This window comes from Hyla sarda, unplaced genomic scaffold (genome assembly GCF_029499605.1).
Source record: "Hyla sarda isolate aHylSar1 unplaced genomic scaffold, aHylSar1.hap1 scaffold_184, whole genome shotgun sequence".
Classification (NCBI taxonomy): domain Eukaryota; kingdom Metazoa; phylum Chordata; class Amphibia; order Anura; family Hylidae; genus Hyla; species Hyla sarda.
This window is the reverse complement of record NW_026608488.1, coordinates 264,357-285,036: the sequence shown is the minus strand read 5'-3', so window position 1 is coordinate 285,036 and position 20,680 is coordinate 264,357. Positions and strand designations below refer to the sequence as shown.

At 43.6% G+C, this 20,680-nt stretch overlaps 1 protein-coding gene across 1 annotated transcript; it reads left to right on the top strand.

Annotated features, from left to right (window-relative positions):
* The first annotated feature begins 5,393 nt into the window (after nt 1-5,393).
* LOC130314648 (TNFAIP3-interacting protein 2-like) lies at nt 5,394-10,468 on the top strand. Its single transcript, XM_056552738.1, has 6 exons — nt 5,394-6,107; nt 7,225-7,515; nt 7,852-7,935; nt 8,373-8,654; nt 8,783-8,899; nt 9,835-10,468. Exons 1-6 carry the CDS (start codon nt 5,739-5,741, stop codon nt 10,087-10,089), a joined length of 1,398 nt encoding a protein of 465 aa, XP_056408713.1. The 5' UTR covers nt 5,394-5,738; the 3' UTR covers nt 10,090-10,468.
* Nucleotides 10,469-20,680: the final 10,212 nt, after the last annotated feature.

Here is a 20,680-nt window from a genome sequence, read left to right as displayed (position 1 = left end):
TATATTCAGTGACTAAAAGGTGCAATGTTTCTGTTGTCTCTTGCAGCCTTTTTTAAGCAATGTGATAGTGAATGTGGTGATCAGGTGATCAGGTGAAGCATGTCTCAGGTGATCAGGTGAAGCATGTCTCAGGTGATCAGGTGAAGCATGTCTCAGGTGATCAGGTGAAGCATGTCTCAGGTGATCAGGTGAAGCATGTCTCAGGTGAAGCATGTCTCAGGTGATCAGGTGAAGCATGTCTCAGGTGATCAGGTGAAGCATGTCTCAGGTGATCAGGTGAAGCATGTCTCAGGTGATCAGATGAAGCATGTCTCAGGTGATCAGATGAAGCATGTCTCAGGTGATCAGATGAAGCATGTCTCAGGTGATCAGGTGAAGCATGTCTCAGGTGATCAGGTGAAGCATGTCTCAGGTGATCAGGTGAAGCATGTCTCAGGTGATCAGATGAAGCATGTCTCAGGTGATCAGGTGAAGCATGTCTCAGGTGATCAGGTGAAGCACGTCTCAGGTGATCAGATGAAGCACGTCTCAGGTGATCAGATGAAGCATGTCTCAGGTGATCAGATGAAGCATGTCTCAGGTGATCAGGTGAAGCATGTCTCAGGTGATCAGGTGAAGCACGTCTCAGGTGATCAGGTGAAGCACGTCTCAGGTGATCAGGTGAAGCACGTCTCAGGTGATCAGGTGAAGCACGTCTCAGGTGATCAGGTGAAGCACGTCTCAGGTGATCAGGTGAAGCACGTCTCAGGTGATCAGGTGAAGCACGTCTCAGGTGATCAGGTGAAGCATGTCTCAGGTGATCAGGTGAAGCACGTCTCAGGTGATCAGGTGAAGCACGTCTCAGGTGATCAGGTGAAGCACGTCTCAGGTGATCAGGTGAAGCATGTCTCAGGTGATCAGGTGAAGCATGTCTCAGGTGATCAGGTGAAGCACGTCTCAGGTGATCAGGTGAAGCACGTCTCAGGTGATCAGGTGAAGCATGTCTCAGGTGATCAGGTGAAGCATGTCTCAGGTGATCAGGTGAAGCATGTCTCAGGTGATCAGGTGAAGCATGTCTCAGGTGATCAGGTGAAGCACGTCTCAGGTGATCAGGTGAAGCATGTCTCAGGTGATCAGGTGAAGCATGTCTCAGGTGATCAGGTGAAGCACGTCTTAGGTGATCAGGTGAAGCATGTCTCAGGTGATCAGGTGAAGCATGTCTCAGGTGATCAGGTGAAGCATGTCTCAGGTGATCAGGTGAAGCACGTCTCAGGTGATCAGGTGAAGCACGTCTCAGGTGATCAGGTGAAGCATGTCTCAGGTGATCAGGTGAAGCATGTCTCAGGTGATCAGGTGAAGCATGTCTCAGGTGATCAGGTGAAGCATGTCTCAGGTGATCAGGTGAAGCACGTCTCAGGTGATCAGGTGAAGCATGTCTCAGGTGATCAGGTGAAGCATGTCTCAGGTGTGCACTTTGTGTATAATTTCCTCTAGCTATGGGAAGTGTTTTAGGCTCCACCTTTTAATTCATTTATTTTATAGCTTTGTACGTGGTGTTATAACTATTGTGTAAAATTGGGCATTGTTCTATAACTGTCCCCATTGGATTACACTTATGTGATGATCTGGTTGCAGTTGATACGCATTTTTTTCAGTATCTATCTAATATCTCTCTATCTGTCTATTTATTTATTATCTATCTATATGTATCTCTATCTTTCTCTATATAATATATCTATCTAATACCTATCAGATATATAGATAGATAAATAGATATGAGATAGATATGAGATAAATAGATAGATAGATATGAGATAGATAGATAGATAGGAGATAGATAGATAGGAAATAGATAGATATGAGATAGATAGATGATAGATAGGAGATAGATAGATATGAGATAGATATGAGATAGATAGATAGATAGATAAATAGATAGAAAAATAGATAGATATGCGATAGATAGATATGAGATAGATAGATAGATATGAGATAGATAGATAGATAGATAGAAAAATAGATAGACAGATATGAGATAGATAGATAGATATGAGATAGATAGATAGACATGAGATAGATAGATAGGTAGGTAGATAGATATGAGATAGATAGATGATAGATATGAGATAGATAGAGAGATAGATAGATAGGAGATAGATAGATAGATAGATAAAAATAGATAGAAAAATAGATAGATAGTATAGAAAAAGAGCACATCCCTTTTCCGTATAATAGGTGTAGTTGGTGCACACAGGTTCTGGTTAGGGGCTCTCCACTTCAGCAGAAAAATATTGTATTTATCTAGCTATCTAATTCATATCTATCTATCTCATATCTATCTATCTATTTATTTATTATCTATCAGCAAAATCTTGTATTTATCTAGCTATCTAATCCCCATCTATCTTGTATTTATCTATCTTATTTATTTCTATTATCTATCTATTTATCTATTATCTATCTCAATCTGCATTCAAGTTAAGTAAGAGTTGTTCCACTGTACATTATGTACAGTGCCCCGAAACTAAGGGCGCTATAAAAAAAAAAATAATAATAACATTAGTGACCCTAATGATGTCATCGTCATGCTTTTGGGATTCCATGTACACTAGACTTCCAGTAAGTTGACTCTTTTTCCTACTACAAAGTTTACGCCTGTTTGTTTTATATTGCCACATTGCCAGAAGTCAAGGACATAATAGTATAAAAAAAAAAAAAAAGAACAATTGAAATCAATCATGTGCTGCCACCTAGTGGGAGAATCTAAAAATATGATAATTTTTGGACAGCCGTATTCATCTTTAAAAGGGAAATTACACTGTGTGGGAAAATGACTGTAACAAAGAACATATCTCCTATAAGGCAATAGTCTAGTGTCCAATAAATAATGGCGAGTCAATTCTTTCTGTTTGTAAACGTATAATATGCATCGATTCATATTTTTATTTGCCTTTTATTGTATTTTGAATCTTCATGGATTTATATGTGATGAGAGGATCCAGGATGGTCACTCCAAAAATAGAGATGTGGTAGATATTTGGTGATTTTGTCAGGACCGCCGGACCATCTGACATGTATAAGGGCCTTGTGACTCTCCCAGACAGGTGGCATCGGGCATGTTGGATTAATCAGATCCTTTTGTCCTCAGGGTAATAGATAAACTGTTGTCAGAAGAGTTTCACCGTGGCTAATCCCCACCATTGTTTATTCAGAATATATATATATATATATATATCACAAAAGAAGACGCCCGGCACTCAGGGAATTGCAGGTAAAACTTGTAGATGGCTTTATTCAGAACGCAATAGGCAGGACAAGATCTGACGCGTTTCGCATGCTCAGGTGCTTAGTCGTAGATAGCACTACGACTAAGCACCTGAGCGTGCGAAACGCGTCAGATCTTGTCCTGCCTATTGCTTTCTGAATAAAGCCATCTACAAGTTTTACCTGCAATTCCCTGAGTGCCGGACGTCTTCTTTTGTGGCTTCTACTGAGCCGGGAGCGGTACCGGTGTCTGTAGCACGAGGACGTGTAGTGGACGTAGGAGCGGTGAGCGGTTCTACCTTGTTTGTACTCATATATATATATATATATATATATATATATATGGATGCAAATGAAGAAATTTAGCAGCATCTGCATCACAGCTACTCAAATTTACTATATATATATATATATATATATATATATATATATATATATATATATACAAACGCTCGCCAAGCTAAGCATATATGTGTAATGGGGAATTGGGAAAAATTGCTGTTGGCCAAATGAATTATCTTATGCATATGGCCACCATTAGTCCAGTATCTTTATACCCTGGTCAAAACAGATACCCTTATTGGCACCAAACCTGGTACCCTACCCAGCACCCCCTCTGCCCTGGGTGTGAAATCTATCAAATACAAGTGCCCATCATTGTCCCCCTATATTACCTGACTCTTACCCAATCTCAGATCGAGCTACATCAGTACCTGCTCTACCATACAGATACTTAGATAATCTAGTATTTTACGGGTCCTTTCCAGCTCCCTGATATTAGGGAAGGGTACCACTACTATCTATGCACCCTGTATATCTATGCTCATTTTTTATGTTAGCGTACATGAAATGCAATGTTGTCCATCTCTTCACAGTGAATATTTATTCTACACAATGGGGGGTATTTATTAATTTTGCCTGTTGACGGTTATTTTTTACCCTTTTTTTTTTTCCGTGGACATGCACCAAATTTATCATTTGGCGCACGTTGTTAGTAATTTTGGCTCAAATGTTGAAATCAGCTGTTCACAGCGCCTTTTACACGGAACTTACCACCACAGAGGATTTTACCCTGTAGAGCGGCCATATTGGAGCCCCTCCTGCAGTATATCAGCAAGCGACATGAGTTTTTTTCTTTTGTGGGGTTTATAGCCACCATGTGAAATAGATTTTATTTTCAACTTGGGTATTTTTTTTTTTTTTTTGTTACTTTAGTGCAGCGGTCTTCAACCTGCGGACCTCCAGATGTTGCAAAACTACAATTCCCATCATGCCCGGACAGCCGTTGGCTGTCCGGGCATGCTGGGAGTTGTAGTTTTGCAACATCTGGAGGAGGTCTGCAGGTTGGAGACCACTGCTTTAGTGCTTACCTTTCCTGAACCTGTGTGGCCATGTCCGATGCTGGCTCAACGGAGGGTGAAGGTCCCTCAGAGACAACTCTGTCGCAGGATAGTATTGAGCAGCCCCGGAGGCGTCGCTGCTTTCACAAAAAAAAAAATTTTAAATGTATTTTGACGCCTTTACATTTTCTGACATTGCTTAGTGTGTTTTCCGTGTGCAACATTTCTTGGCGGGGATGTGCGCCGATTGGGAAGATCGATTGGCGCAAATGATGAATTACTGACTAAAGTTGAAATCACACACAGGACCGTGCGATTTTGAGAAAGTTGTCAAAAATGACAGTGGAGAAGATGCGCCAAACTTTGGCGCAAAAAGACACTGCGCCAAAGTTACGTGAAAAAAAAAAAAAAACATAAATCCTTTGATAAATACCCCCCAATATCCTTATGGAGTCAGGATCACTTGAGGTCTCTAAATTTCGACAGGTTTGCATTTGTGTTTAGACTTCTGAACCCCAACCACATGTGCCAACCACATGCTATGCTATTAGGGAAGTAATACCATGCTCTTTATGGCATCTGCAATTACAAAAAACACAAGGTGTTACTACTTCGCCTGCTCCCGGGTGGAGGAGTCTACTATTCCAACTTATAATATCAGAAATCCTGCCGTTGGTCAGTCTTTATCCTCTTGTGTTGGTGTATAGCAGCTGACACTGCAGGGACTGTATTTCTGTTTTTTTACTGGCAAAAATGATTCAGTCATGGGGAGGGGGGGGGAAGGATATGAGGAAAGACCTCTTCCAGGATCCCTCGGAATGGACCCTTAGTTGGATTTTTCATGTAGAGCCCCCTGTGCTTTTGAAAAAGTCCATAAGCAGCTTTGGGGAACCACCTTCATGGAAATTCCAAACCATAGCTCCTCCTCCTCTTTATATAGGAAGCTGTGTGAGTATTCACAGCTAAGACTCGATCTACACAATACTCACTCATTCTTCTGCTCACAGTACAGAGGGTCCTGTAGATCTTTGGACTCTTCTGTCGGAGATCTTGGACTTTTGTATTTATTACGTTTCCTAACTTTTCTTTTGGGATTTACTTTTCTTTTTTTTTTTTTTTTGGTGGATTAACCCCTGGTGTGGACCTTTCGACAAGATGTGCTCTATCAGCGATGGCAGCACAGACCCCTTGCTAGCCAGGTTTAAAGTTCTCGAGGAGACGGTGGATAAACTGCACAGGGAAAACAGGTCTTTGAAGACGAAGCTGCAGAGTTACAATACGCTCAGCACTTTCTACCATGAAGCCAGGCAGCAGAACAAGAACCTCAACAAGCAGCTGGCTGAGAAGGAAGCCCTCATCCAGCAGCTGAAAGTTAGCCAGAAGACGCTTACAGCTGCTGCGGAACATCAGGCCGAGCCCCCTCGATCGCTTATCGAGTGTTTAATGGAAGAGCTCAACAGAATGAGGAATGATCGCAGCGAAACGGAGAGGATTTATCGTGAAAAAGTGGAAAAACTCAATCAGGTAATGTTGATGTGTCTATCTGGACATCATTATACAATGTTGACATGAAGTGTAGTAGAATCTTTTTCTTGTAGTGGAGGTTCATGTAAAAAATATGACCTGATTGCATGTAGATTGTCAAGATGTTCTGCAGCAGCTGCAATAGTTTTTGCAACTGGTTAATAATGCTTTGCCCTTCTACAGTATTTCCAATATTAGTGTTTTTTTTGTGCGTTTGAAGTTGTGTTTTTCAGAGTTTGCTCAGTACTTTGGAATGTATCCCCATAAATATCTGTTATTTTGCAAATCCATTAAATACCAGCCCCTTATCTGCCCTCATGATCACGTCACAATTTCATGTCCAGATCTAAGATCCTTTAGAAATGTTTCTATTCATATTTATGAAAACATTTAGCACACCCTCTTTTTTTGATGTTTCAATACCTGGAGATTCCCCGTGAGATCTGGCTCACAAGTTCTTTTCAGGATCCACCCTATTGTTTACGTCTCAGACTAGGACAAATATGATCCAAAGGTACACGCCTGAGGTTTGTTTACCCGTTGCTACAAAGCAAGTCTACCTGTCAGATTCCAGTTCTACGTGAACTTGAGACCTGACGTCTTTTCAGTCTCTTGCAAAAGCTGGGTTGGCACGTGTTACCTAACACCGGTTAGGTAATCCTTCTTATATGATGTCAATTGACAAAAGAGCTTTGCTCCACTAAATAAATAAAAAAAACTGCTATGTGGCAGAAAATAAGAGATAAAATCAGTAGAAACCAGTTTGTACTGACATCTGTTCTATATAGGGAGACATAGCAACAAGCATAACAATTGTTGGAGTTTTTCCAGGCCTGCGTTTGGTGATAACAGAGAGTAGTAGTTTACAATTGTTATACTTTAATGTTAAAGTTTACAATACTTTAGTTGATCAATATAATCCCGCCTGCCTTAAAATATAATGGGAAATTATTGATAATAGGAGCTCAAGAAGAAATCACCCAACAGTGGCCTAGTTGTTGTGAGAGTCATTCCATATAGTTGCTTTCTATGTCTTATATGGGTTTATAATGGGGGTAAGACTTTTTAAGCATTTGTGCCGAATGTAGTCTCAAATTTGCATGTACTGTTATTTCAGGAAATCCAAAAACTTCAAAAGCAGCTGGAGGATAGAGACAATGAGATAGAGAAGGTATCCAGCTGGCCTCAACAGGAAAAAGATATGGAGCTCCTCCGGCTCCAAAGATCCCTTGCCGAGAAGGAGAGAGTCCAGGCTACTAGTGAAGTTCTGTGCCGGTCACTATCCGACGAAACCCACCAGCTGCGACGTAAGCTTTCTGCCACAGCGGAGATGTGCCAACAGCTGGTCAGGTGTCTTGAGGAGGCCCGTCAAAAAGATAACCTGAATTCAGAACAACATCTAAGCCAGGTTTGTAGTTGGTTGACTTCTTTGGGTTTTAGGATACACTGGGAATAGTTTAAAATAATATACAACCATTGAGGGTCTTCAATAAGAGTTCTTCAGTTTTTGAAGGTATCAGAAAGGCCTACAGAAAAGAGTTTTCACCTAGATATAAGGGACAACCAATCACCATATCGTTTTATTATACTTTTTTTGTTGTTGTTGCACATTGACTCTAAAGAGTCATCATCGAATCCCAACCAAGTTGACCAAAACTGCCCATACAAACAGCAGAGTATCTTGTTTTAAGTTTCAAGATTTCATGGAGTATTAACATTGTTTTCTTGGTATTTACTTATACAGAATATACATAAAGAGAATGAGCATGACGCCACCTTGAGAAAGTTACAGGAAGAAAACCAGCGATTAAAACAGAAAGTAGTACATGTAAGTATATGTAAATATGGAGATATTTTAGTAAGACACTTCCCCTTTAGACTTTACTGGAATACCCTAATATTTACTTTCATTAAAGGGGCACAGTATTTATGGCTTAAGACTCATCAGGTACTTTTAGGTGATTGAAACCAGTCCTACGTATAGTATTAGTTACTATGATTCTAATGTAAATTTACACTCACATTTACTCTTGGTGAAGGATTTATCTACACATATTTATTTCTGCCCCAAGACCATTTTACATGCCCCCTACTAGTTATAGCAATGTACGACTGGCATAAAGGTGCCATCAAATAATAACTATCTTGGTACTAGGGAAACATTTTATTCTGCAATATAAAGGCCACAAGGTCTCCAAATAGATACAGTCTGTAAGTCATTAGTCATAGTTCAGGTCCTCATCATATGCTGATTTCCTTTTCCAGGTTGAAGACTTGAATGCCAAGTGGCAGAAGTATGATGCCAGCAGGGAGGACTATGTCAAGGGTCTTCACCTACAACTGAAAGAACTGAAGGGCCAATGTGAGCATTCCAAGAGTTCACAGACAACACACAAACACCCGGACCTTTTACAGAAGGAGATCTCCAGGCTGAACAGGTTGTTGGAAGAAAAATTAAAGGAACATACCAAACTCCAGCAAGAAGCTGCTGAAATGGTCCAAGCTAGGATTGTCAACCAGGAGAGAATCCATATGCTGGAGCAACAGGTAATAACATAAGCACAATAGACTTTTAATCTATGAGCCATTGGTTTTCCGTTATAATTTCAATGGTTTCTTTTGTTGTCTGGCTTCTCAGATCCTCTAATAATTCCAAAATGTTATTCATCTTGCAGTTAATTGTTTACAAAGATGACTTCACATCCGAGCGAGCAGATAGAGAAAGAGCACAAAGTCGAATACAGGAGCTGGTGGATGAAATTTCTGCTTTGCGACGACAGGGGAGACGACAGGTGAGACATTTTGACTTTCATTTCTTCTATTTTTACAGCAATACTTGTATCATCTAACATCTAAATAGCATTAAAGGAATTATCCACTTTGGAAAATGCCTTTTAGTAAGAAGAAGAACTGGCAGCAATCATACAAGGAATCTTTTTTTGCAAGTGTTACATTTTTCTGCAGTGCCACCACAGGCAAAATCAAGCATTACATGGTGCTCTTTGAAATCAATGGACTGTCTGTGCAACCCATGGGAATACTAGGTCTTCCAGAGAGAGAGAGAGAGAGAGAGAGAGAGAGAGAGAGAGACGCTCTTTGTGACCCCTTTCTATTGTGGCTAATGGAAGGACATCCCCTCAAATGAGTTTTCTAGACCAGAAAACACTATTTAAATAAGCACAAGGAAAGAGAAGCGGGGGCACTCACGTATCGGTGATCAGGTAACAGGCTTCTTTATTTCAACGGTGCAGGTACAATCGTGCAATAGCGGGGCGTCAGGAGACTCCTGACGCCCCGCTATTGCACGATTGTACCTGCACCGTTGAAATAAAGAAGCCTGTTACCTGATCACCGATACGTGAGTGCCCCCGCTTCTCTTTCCTTGTGTTTAAATAGAAGTTGCTTCTTCTCTGCGGGTAGTAGCACCAGGGTGTGACGGGAAGAGGGCCTGGAACCGAACCTAATCGCTAGGCTGTACCATGGATTGAAGTGCTTAACTACACAGGACCAGTGCCAGCCATCTGCTGCTATTTAGTCTTACTATTTAAATAAGAATAAAGGAGTAATTAACAAAGATTATAATAAAGCTGAGGCAACTGGCCAGTATACCTACCTGGGACCTGGGAATGTTTTTATTTATTAATTTATTTTTGCTAATATCTGGAGAACATAATTTACATAGTGATTGTTTGCTATTAAATAACAATGTGATATGTTTTCTTTCTAGGATGACAAAGAATCTGCTGTTAAACGGAACAAAACCTATACTAAGAGAAACGTAGGCGACACTCAGCTAGGCCTGAATGTCGAACCTGCAGAAAACAGACTACAAGCTTCCCCCGCAGACCGTCCAGATCGCCAAAGGAGTTCTACCACCGAACAGAGAGGCCAAGACGAGCTCCAGTGTCCTCGGTGTCTCAGGATCTTCCAAGACAGACTAGGAGAGAACTTTTTAGAACATATTTCTGAATGCTGTCAGTGACTGTGACTCTTAATTTAGAGATAGAACCACTACATGGCATAGGTGCATAATACCTGTGTTAACTATGCTGCTATCTTCCTTGGTTTACCCACCAGGTTTTGGGGTGGGGGTCAGTCTAAGTAGTATTGATGTGGGAGTCCTAATGGCGTTTTGACTATTGCATTGACTGGTCATAGCCATCGCTTTCACTGGTTGGCATAAAATCTACTGACAGCCCTTCAGACTGACATTCATGACGAGCGGCTTGGAAGAGTAATTCAGACTTAAAATAGTAACCCTGTAGGTGCTATGGGTATGACCTAAGTCTACATCTGCTGTATCTATAACTGTGGTGAATAGTTTACTGTGAAATATCATTAGCCTGGTACTGTGACTCTCAAATGGAACTATATTGAATGATACAGTAGTTTACTTGATATATATGATTAAAAAAGGAAAACAATAGAGTATGGTGTGACCCATGGATTGGGTGTAGTTTACAATAAGTTATTGTACATGATTTATGCCATATCATAGTACAGTGCTGGATAGGTGTGGTGATAAGTTGGAATTTCTTTTATGGAAATGCCTGGTTTCTTTATGATGGACGAACTTTATTCGTGAATAGTTGTTTACCTTTAAAAGTGAGTTGAATAGTTTACATGAAATGGGACAATACAGTTTTCATCTTTATACATCATAGGATAATATGTAATATGTTGGCAAAGTGGCAATTTTTAAGACCTTTGCTGGTACAGATAGTTTTTATTTTATTTATTACAGTACAATATAGTCTGTGCCATCATACGGCTGTCAAAGTAAATATTTTGTGATGAATCGTGATGATGTCCAAAATTGTTATATTAAGGGGTAGCCCAGGGGTCAAGTCCTGGGAAAAAAAAGTGTGGGAACTCACCCAAGATTTCCACTTAAAGGGGTACTGGACATCTCATACCCTATCCGCTGCTGGGGACCACCACGTTCTCCCTGCTGCACCCGGCATTCGTTTAGAGCGTTGGGTGCAGCGCCGGAGGCTCGTGACGTCATAGCCTCTCAATGCATGTCTATGGGAGGGGGCGTCACGCCCCCTTCCATAGAATTGAATTGAGGGGGCATTACTGTGACGTCATGAGCCTCTGCCCCACATCACCAGTCATCTGGCATGGAGCGAAGCTCGCTCCGTGAACCGGATGTCTGGGGTGCCGCAGCCGAGATCACGGGGGTCCCCAGCAGCAGGACCCCCGCGATCAGACATCTTATCCCCTATACTTTTAATAGGGGATACAATGTCTACGGGCAGAGTACCCCTTTAAGGGCTGGTCCTACAGGACTCCTGCTAATGGGAACTGCATTCCTGCTGTGGAGAAAGTGAAGGAACTCCGTTCCCATGAGTTCCTGCAGGACTTGAGCCCTGGGGTAGCCCCACTTTCAAGGAAAAAAGGCTTCTCACAACCCGAAATGATGCAGGCCAGCTGCCGGGCACATTTCTGACTTCTGAACGCCAGTATATGATATAATGCATGGACAGGCTGTGAATGATAACACAAGCTTCCCTGAATATTCCTAAGAAGCCAGTCTACATGCTGATGGTTTCCAGGCATTGACAATTTAATAATATTAAAAAAAAATAGCAAAAAGACAATTAAGATGAAAGGACAATGAAAAAATACTAAATTTTTACATGGATAAAATAGACATCCAATGTTCATCTAAGTTGGAGCTTCAATTCATCCTATTGTTAGTTTTCCTAAATAGACAAGAATTACCTGTATGTTACAGTATGTCACAATACCTTACGTCCTTAAAAGCTGGTGAAAGCTTTGGAAAAATTTACTCTGCTGCTAAGGGGTCCAAGACCCCCATGTTTTATTATCAGGTCAGAATGACTATATCTCCAGATTCATTTTACATGATTTCTAGAATTTTTTTAATTTTTTTTTATTTAATTAAATGGAGATACATTTTTGTATTAAATTGCACTGAATACTTCACTTTATTTATTTTTGTTGAATGTAAAAATTTATATTTTTCTCGTATTTATTTATTCTGGTAAAGTCGACATAAAAATCTTATTTTTGTAATAAAAATGTATTCTTATAACACTTAACGTTGTGGAAAATGTACTTGTCTCTTGTCCTCCAGTTTTTTGTTTTTTTTGTGTATCCTTATTTATAAAAAACAGGATTAAACATTGGGGTGCATAGTAGAGATGAGCGAACTTACAGTAAATTCGATTCGTCACGAACTTCTCGGCTCGGCAGTTGATGACTTTTCCTGCGTAAATGAGTTCAGCTTTCAGGTGCTCCTGTGGGCTGGAAAAGGTGGATACATTCCTAAGAGACTCTTTCCTAGGACTGTATCCACCTTTTCCAGCCCACCGGAGCACCTGAAGGCTGAACTAATTTACGCAGGATAAGTCATCAACTGCCGAGCCGAGAAGTTTGTGACGAATCGAATTTACTGTAAGTTCGCTCATCTCTAGTGCATAGCATAACACAACTGGGCTCCCTCCAGAAGATTATTTATTCTACTGTACATCCCCCATACGTTCTCTGAAAGAAGAGCTCAGCATTTGTTCCTCTCCCTTTTTCTACTGTGCCTTTCAAGGTGACCATACACCTCTAATAGCTGTCAGGGGGGGGGAGAGTTGGACAATCCCACAAAAATGATCGCCTGCTGCCGCCAAATTTTTCTCAATGCTTATTTAGGACAAAAGTTGGTTGCAACCTCCAATCACTGCCTATTGTGAAAGTAGGTACATTACCGTATTTTTCGCCCTATAGGACGCTCCGGCATATAAGACGCACCCAATTTTAAAGGAGGAAAATCTAGAATACAATGTAAAGTATAGGACAGTGATCTTCAACCAGCGGACCTCCAGATGTTGCAAAACTACAACTCTCAGCATGCCCGGACAGCCGTTGGCTGTCCGGGCATGCCAGGAGTTGTAGTTTTGCAACATCTGGAGGTCCGCAGGTTGAAGACCACTTGTATAGGAGGTAATACTCATGTGTCCCTGCCGCACCGGACCCGTCACCGCTCGTCACCGCTGCCCTGGATGTCGCTCTCCATCGCTGTCGCCGCATGTCCGGGGTGTCCCCGTCGCTCCAGTACGTCTCTGCTGCCAGGTATACTGGCTGTCCGTCGCCGTCATCACGTCGCTACGTGCGCGACGACGTGATGATGACGAAGGAGAGCGCCGGCCATGCAGGGGATCCTGGCACAGAGCAGACACCGAGGAGGCAGGTAAGGTCCCTCCCGGTGCGGCCGGGTTAGTGTCACTTTCCCTTCAGACGCGGCGGTCAGCTTTGATCGCCACGTCTGAAGGGTTAATACAGGGCATCACCGCGATCGGTGATGTCCTGTATTAGTTGCGGGTCCCGGCCGTTGATGGCCGCAGGGACCGCCGCGATAGGACAGGGTTTTAATGTGTATTTGCCGTATAAAACGCAACAACTTCCCCCCCCCCCAGTTTTGGGGAAGAAAAAGTGCGTCTTATATGGCGAAAAATACGGTATATCTCTTCAATGGTCCCATAAAAGCTACTGTCCAGGCCATTCTTATGGTGTAAGGTTTCACGTATGGTGCACCCTTAGGTCATGTTCACAATGCTAAAATGTGCGGAATGTCCGCCCACGCGGTTATTTCACACATTTAAATGTTCCAGTGGGCTCTAGGACCGTTTAGAAATGGGCCGTCTCATAGACAGCAATGCATTTCTGAGAGGAATCCGCAGTAAGAATAGACATGCCTATTGTTTCTGCAGACACCCAAATCGGGATTTCCGCAGCAGAAATTACACCATGTGCACAGTGCTGCAGAATCCTATTAAAATGAATGGGACACTGCTAGAGTGGAATTTCTGAGCAAAATAGTCCGGTGCAACTCCACAGAAATTCCACCGTGTGAACACAGCCTTAGAGTAAATTGACGATAATATACAAATAGCCAGGCAAATTTTTTTTCCCAAAATAACTGTCAAAAACTGGTCAGGCGCACTTCAATAAAGGTGCCTAAATATAGTAATAATTTTCCTATGCGATGCCTAAATAGCAGTGCTACACAATGCCTAAGTAAATGCCACCATACAGTACTGAAATAATACCAATATAACATAACAATGCTATTCAATGTGTAAATAATAGAGTTATATGTAGTGTTCCACTGATATCTCTGTTTGGCCTGTGGTTGGGTGTCATCCAGCCATTGCATTGATTTATATAAGTGTAGTACGGGGTGTGAGATGCAGGGCAGATGGAATTACCTTAGGGGCAGATGGCATTAACACCTTGTGTTCGTGACGCCAGGGTGTGGTTTATCCTCAATACCACCGGAAAGTATACCGCTGGATCCTGGGCTGGGCACAGGGGCAATAATGACACCGATGCCAAGTTGCGGATAATGGTAGCTTTACTGAGTGACAGATGGTGCAGTCTATACAGTATAGCCAGGCCCACGGAGGTGTCCAGTGACTTCAGAGACCTTAAGGGTTTGCTGGGACTTGTAGTAGAATGGGACAATTTAGTGCAGGCCACACTGACTTGACAATTGATGACTGTGACTGACTTGACTTGAATTGTGACTGACAATACTGTGACTGTGGCTTACTTCCAGGTTTGTAGCTTGTGGCTGCAGACTTGACTTGTGGCCTCCTATGACTCCAGACACACTCTTAGACTTGACTTGAGGCCTCCTATGACTCCAGACACACTCTTAGACTTGACTTGAGGCCTCCTATGACCCCAGACACACTCTTAGACTTGACTTGAGGCCTCCTATGACCCCAGACACACTCTTAGACTTGACTTGAGGCCTCCTATGACTCCAGACACACTCTTAGACTTGACTTGAGGCCTCCTATGACTCCAGACACACTCTTAGACTTGACTTGAGGCCTCCTATGACTCCAGACACACTCTTAGACTTGACTTGAGGCCTCCTATGACTCCAGACACACTCTTAGACTTGACTTGAGGCCTCCTATGACCCCAGACACACTCTTAGACTTGACTTGAGGCCTCCTATGACTCCAGACACACTCTTAGACTTGACTTGAGGCCTCCTATGACTCCAGACACACTCTTAGACTTGACTTGAGGCCTCCTATGACCCCAGACACACTCTTAGACTTGACTTGAGGCCTCCTATGACTCCAGACACACTCTTAGACTTGACTTGAGGCCTACTATGACTCCAGACATACTCTTAGACTTGACTTGAGGCCTACTATGACTCCAGACATACTCTTAGACTTGACTTGAGGCCTACTATGACTCCAGACATACTCTTAGACTTGACTTGAGGCCTCCTATGACTCCAGACACACTCTTAGACTTGACCTCAGCAAAGACTTATCTCTAAAGAGAGTGAGCTAGCTTCTCCCAGGGCTTTTATAAGAGAGGCTAGCAGGGGTCCCATTGGTCACCCTTGAGTCACCTGGTCACTGATACCTCCTGAGTAACAATAACATGACAGATCACATGTTAACCTTTCCTAAAGAAACAACACTCTTACACATATATAACATAAGGGATAACATATACCGTATTTTTCGCCCTATAGGACGCACCGGCGTATAAGACGCACTCAATTTATAGGTGCAAAATCTAAAAAAAATAAAGATTTTGAACCCAATAGTGGTCATCAACCTGCGGACCTGCAGATGTTGCAAAACTACAACCCCCAGCATGCCCGGACAGCCGTTGGCTGTCCGGGCATGCTGGGAGTTGTAGTTTTGCAACATCTGGAGGTCCACAGATTGAAGACCACTGCATAGGAGGTAATACTCACGTGTCCCCGCCGCTCCGGACCCGTCACCGCTGCCCTGGATGTCGCTCCATTGCTGTCCCCGTCGCTCCGGAACGTCTCTGCTGCCGGCCGGGTATCCTCGCTCTCCGTCGCCGCCATCACGTCATTTCGCACGCCGACGCACATACGCGACGACGTGATGACGAGGAAGGAGAGCGCCGGCCATACAGGGGAGGCAGGTAAGGTCCCTCCCGGTGTCCTGTAAGCACTAACCTGGCTATTCAGTCGGGCTGTTCGGGACCGCCGTGGTGAAATCCCGAAAAGCCCGACTGAACAGCCGGGTTAGTGTCACTTTCCCTTCAGATGCGGCGGTCAGCTTTGATCGCTGCGTCTGAAGGGTTAATACAGGGCATCACCGCGATCGTGATGTCCTGTATTAGCCACGGGTCCCGGCCGTTGATGGCCGCAGGGACCGCCGCGATAGGGGTGTATTCGCCGTGTAAGACGCACCGACTATTTCCCCCCCAGTTTTGGGGAAGAAAAAGTGCGTCTTATACGACGAAAAATACGGTAATTACAGTAAAATAGATGCGGGGGGGGGGGGTGCCCAGGGGGACACTGCAGGGAGGCTGCCTGACAGGGAAGAAAGGATACGGGATAACAACTCCCGTACTGGGCAACCACCACATAAGTTAGAAGCATTTATACTGTCTTGTAATGCAATGTGGTAACTGCATTCAAATACGTCCCTTTAGAGTTGGAAATACGTCCCTTTAGAGTTGGAATTTAACCATTCTAGGAAGTATTGAGGCAGCCTCTCTGCTGAGAGGCCTGCAGATTAGCCACTCTGTAAGAGAAAGAGAAGAGTATGTAATTGCTCTCTGAATTCTCAAGATAAAATTCATACCAACCATGGTCAGTATAATTGGTTCTAGCTTTTCTGACTTCTATCAGATATAAACTATTGGTTTTTGACAGTGTTAAATCCTTGGTCAGTATGTAGGGTTGCCACCTGGCCGGTATTTTACCGGCACAGCCAGTATTTTGGCCAACCTGCTGGTATTTTTATATTGAAAATACCGGCAATGCAATGGCCGGTATTTAACCAACCAATCCTCCAACTCCTGGAATGTTGCACCATATACTATACCAGTGTTTCCCAACCAGAGCGCCTCCAGCTGTTGCAAAACTACAACTACCAGCATGCCCGGACAGCCAACGGCTGTCCGGGCATGTTGGGAGTTGTAGTTTTGAAACAACTGGAGGCACCCCTGGTTTGGAAACATTGACCTATACTATATACTACTATATAGTCCAACATACTGGGAGCTGTAGTTTTGCAACAGCTGGAGGCACCCCTGGTTTGGAAACATTGACCTATGCTATATACTACTTTATAGTCCAACATGCTGGGAGCTGTAGTTTTGCAACAGCTGGAGGTACCCCTGGTTTGGAAACATTGACCTATACTATATACTACTATATAGTCCAACATGCTGGGAGCTGTAATTTTGCAACAGCTGGAGGCACCCCTGGTTTGAAAACATTGACCTATACTATGTACTTCTATATAGTCCAACATGCTGGGATTGTAGTTTTTGCAACAGCTGGAGGCACCCCTGGTTGGGGAACATTGACTTATACTATATACTACTTTATAGTCCAACATGCTGGGAGTTGTAATTTTCATTTAGGTCAGCTGCTGAGCTACAGGCTGTTTCAGGGCATGCTGGGATACAAAAAGTATCGGGGCGCAAAAAATGAAAAAAAAAAAAAATAAGTTATAGGGGTCAGAATAGGACAAAATTTCCCCCACATAATGTGTATCCATTAATGTCAAGCATATATAATGAATTATGCTAATTAGCATGGCCAGTATTTTCTTGCAAGAAAGGTGGGAACCCCATCAGTGTGTCAAAATCACTACTGTACCTGGAATGTCCGTGGTCATATTGTCATCATTGTCACAAGACTGTGAGTTCACTATAACCTGGAACATTTTCAGTAACACACAAGGGATAAAAGTCAGCTGGTAAAGGTCTTGTCTACATTATTTCCTTCTGTGTCTTCTGTTCCCTATAACTAGAACAGAACAATCTATTTTCTGTGTAGTCTAATATTCTGCATTCCTACATGGTGTCATCTTGTTCAGTCTGTTTCATCATTTGCTGCTGATCTTTTCTCCAATATATCACTCTAAAAAGAATTTTATTTCCAATGATTTTATCAGGGCCGGCGTTAGGGCGGGGAAAACCAGGCAATTGCCTAGGGCCCCCATCCCCCAGGGGGCCCCCTTCCGGCTGCTCAGCACACCCTAATCAAGCCCAGGGGGGGAGATCTGCAGAGGCCACTGAGCAGCCCGCAGGGGGCCCCCGTCACATTCTGGACATCCCTGTGTCCCGAAAGATCTTTTCGGGACACAAGGATGCCCCGGTTACCTTTCTGCGGCGGCCTCCAAGTTAACTTTAAAAACGCGGGGGTCGCCGGGAGGTAGCGCACGCAGGGACGTCACTGACGTCACATGCGTGCGCCCATAGCAACGGAGGAGCGGAGCATCGCAGCATCAAGGAGCACGCGCGCCGGCCGGCATGGTAAGTCACCAGCGCCAGCTGGCAGCACGTCATCTTCGGTGTTCCAACCACTGCTCCTCCGGTGCCGGGACTTACTGATATGGTCTATAGGTCATAGCAGTAGATCGTGACCCCAGACCGGAGGTGTGTGGTGGTCGGAACAGTGAAGTGGGGCAGTACACAGACATACAGCCTCCAGCCATACACTGTATACGGCTGAAGGCTGTATGTCTGTGGGGGAACTATACTGCACCTAATGTGGGGAACTATACTGCACCTAATGTGGGGAACTATACTGCACCTAATGTGGGTGAAATATACTGCAACTAATGTGGGGAACTATACTTCACCTAATGTGGGGGAACTATACTGCACTTAATGTGGGGGAGCTATACTGCCAACCTAATGGGGGGAACTGTACAGCACCTAATGTGGGGGAACTATACTGCACCTAATGTGGGGAACTATGCTGCACCTAATGTGGGGAAACTATACTGCACCTAATGTGGGCGAAATATACTGCAACTAATGTGGGGAACTATACTGCACCTAATGTGGGGGAACTATACTGCACCTAATGTGGGAAGAACTATACTGCACTTAATGTGGGGGAGCTATACTGCCAACCTAATGTGGGGGAGCTATACTGCACCTAATGTGGGGGAACTATACTGCACCTAATGTGGGGGAGCTATACTGCACCTAATGTGGGCGAAATATACTGCACCTAATGTGGGGAACTATACTGCACCTAATGTGGGGAACTATACTGCACCTAATGTGGGGAACTATACTGCACCTACTGTGGGGAGAACTATACTGCACCTAATGTGGGGAGAACTATACTGCACCTAATGTGGGGGAGCTATACTACCAACCTAATGTGGGGGAACTGTACTGCACCTAATGTGGGGGAGCTATACTGCATCTAATGTGAGGGAACTATACTGCACCTAATGTGGGAACTATACTGCACCTAATGTGGGGGAACTATACTGCCTATCTAATGTGGGGGAGCAATACTGCCAAACTAATGTGGGGGAACTATACTGCACCTAATGTGGGGGAACTTTACTGCCTATCTAATGTGGGGGAGCTATACTGCCAACCTAATGTGGGGGAACTATACTTCACCTAATGTGGGGGAGCTATACTGCCAACCTAATGTGGGGGAACTATCCAAAATATAAAATTGTACTATTCTGATCCCTATAACTCAGATTTTTCTGTATAAGGGGATGTAAGAAGGTCATTTTTTGCGCTTTGATTTGTAGTTTTTATTAGTACCATTCTTGTTGGGACTTTTCAATTGCTTTTTAGATATTATTTATGGTATTTGAAGTGACCAAAAATGTGCAAATCTGGTTAGTGCACTATTACGACTTTTGGGGCCTCTCTTTTGATTTTGCCTAGGGCCACGCTAAGCCTAAAACAGGCCCTGCATTTTATGTTCCGTATTTGACTGTGTATTATCTAAAGAAGACAACAGAAGAATCCTTCTTGTCATTACAATGATAGGGTGCAAAGAACAAGAATCCTGTCTATTAGCAGATTAGGACTATCAAGGATTTGCTTTTGGACTGGAATTTTTAGTAGGAACGGTCTACAGACTGGTTCCGGGACATTTTTTGGCAATAGCTGTGCAGGCCTACGCTGTCCTACTTTGGGGTCAAAAAAGGATTCGGATAAAGATGGATTTTCTAAGTGTTCACAAGGAAAGTGGGGGTTTTTAATTCCTGATATAAAAAAAATTGTCTTTAAAGGGGTTCTCCGGTAATTAGACATCTTATCCCCTATCCAAAGGATAGGGGATAAGATGCCTGATCGTGGGAGTCCCGCTGCTGGGGACCCCCGTGATCTTGCACGCGGTACCCCGTTTATAATCAGTTCCCGGAGCGTGTTCGCTCCGGGTCTGATTACTGGCGACCACAGGGCCGACGGCGTGTGACATCACGCCTACGCCCCCGTGTGACATCACGCTCCGCCCCTCAATGCAAGCCTATGGGCAAACCTCCGTAGGCTTGAATTGAGGGGGCGGAGCGTGACGTCACCCGGAGGCAGAGCCGTGACATCACTATGCTCCGTCCCTGTGATCGCTAGTAATCAGACCCGGAGCAAGCACGCTCCGGGAGCTGATTCTAACTGGGTTCGGCGTGGAAGATCACAGAGGTCCCCAGCGGTGGGACCCCCGCGGTCAGGCATCTTATCCCCTATCCAAAGGATAGGGGATAAGATGTCTTAGCGCCGGAGTACCCCTTTAATGTGAAAACCATCTGGAGCATGCAGAACACCTA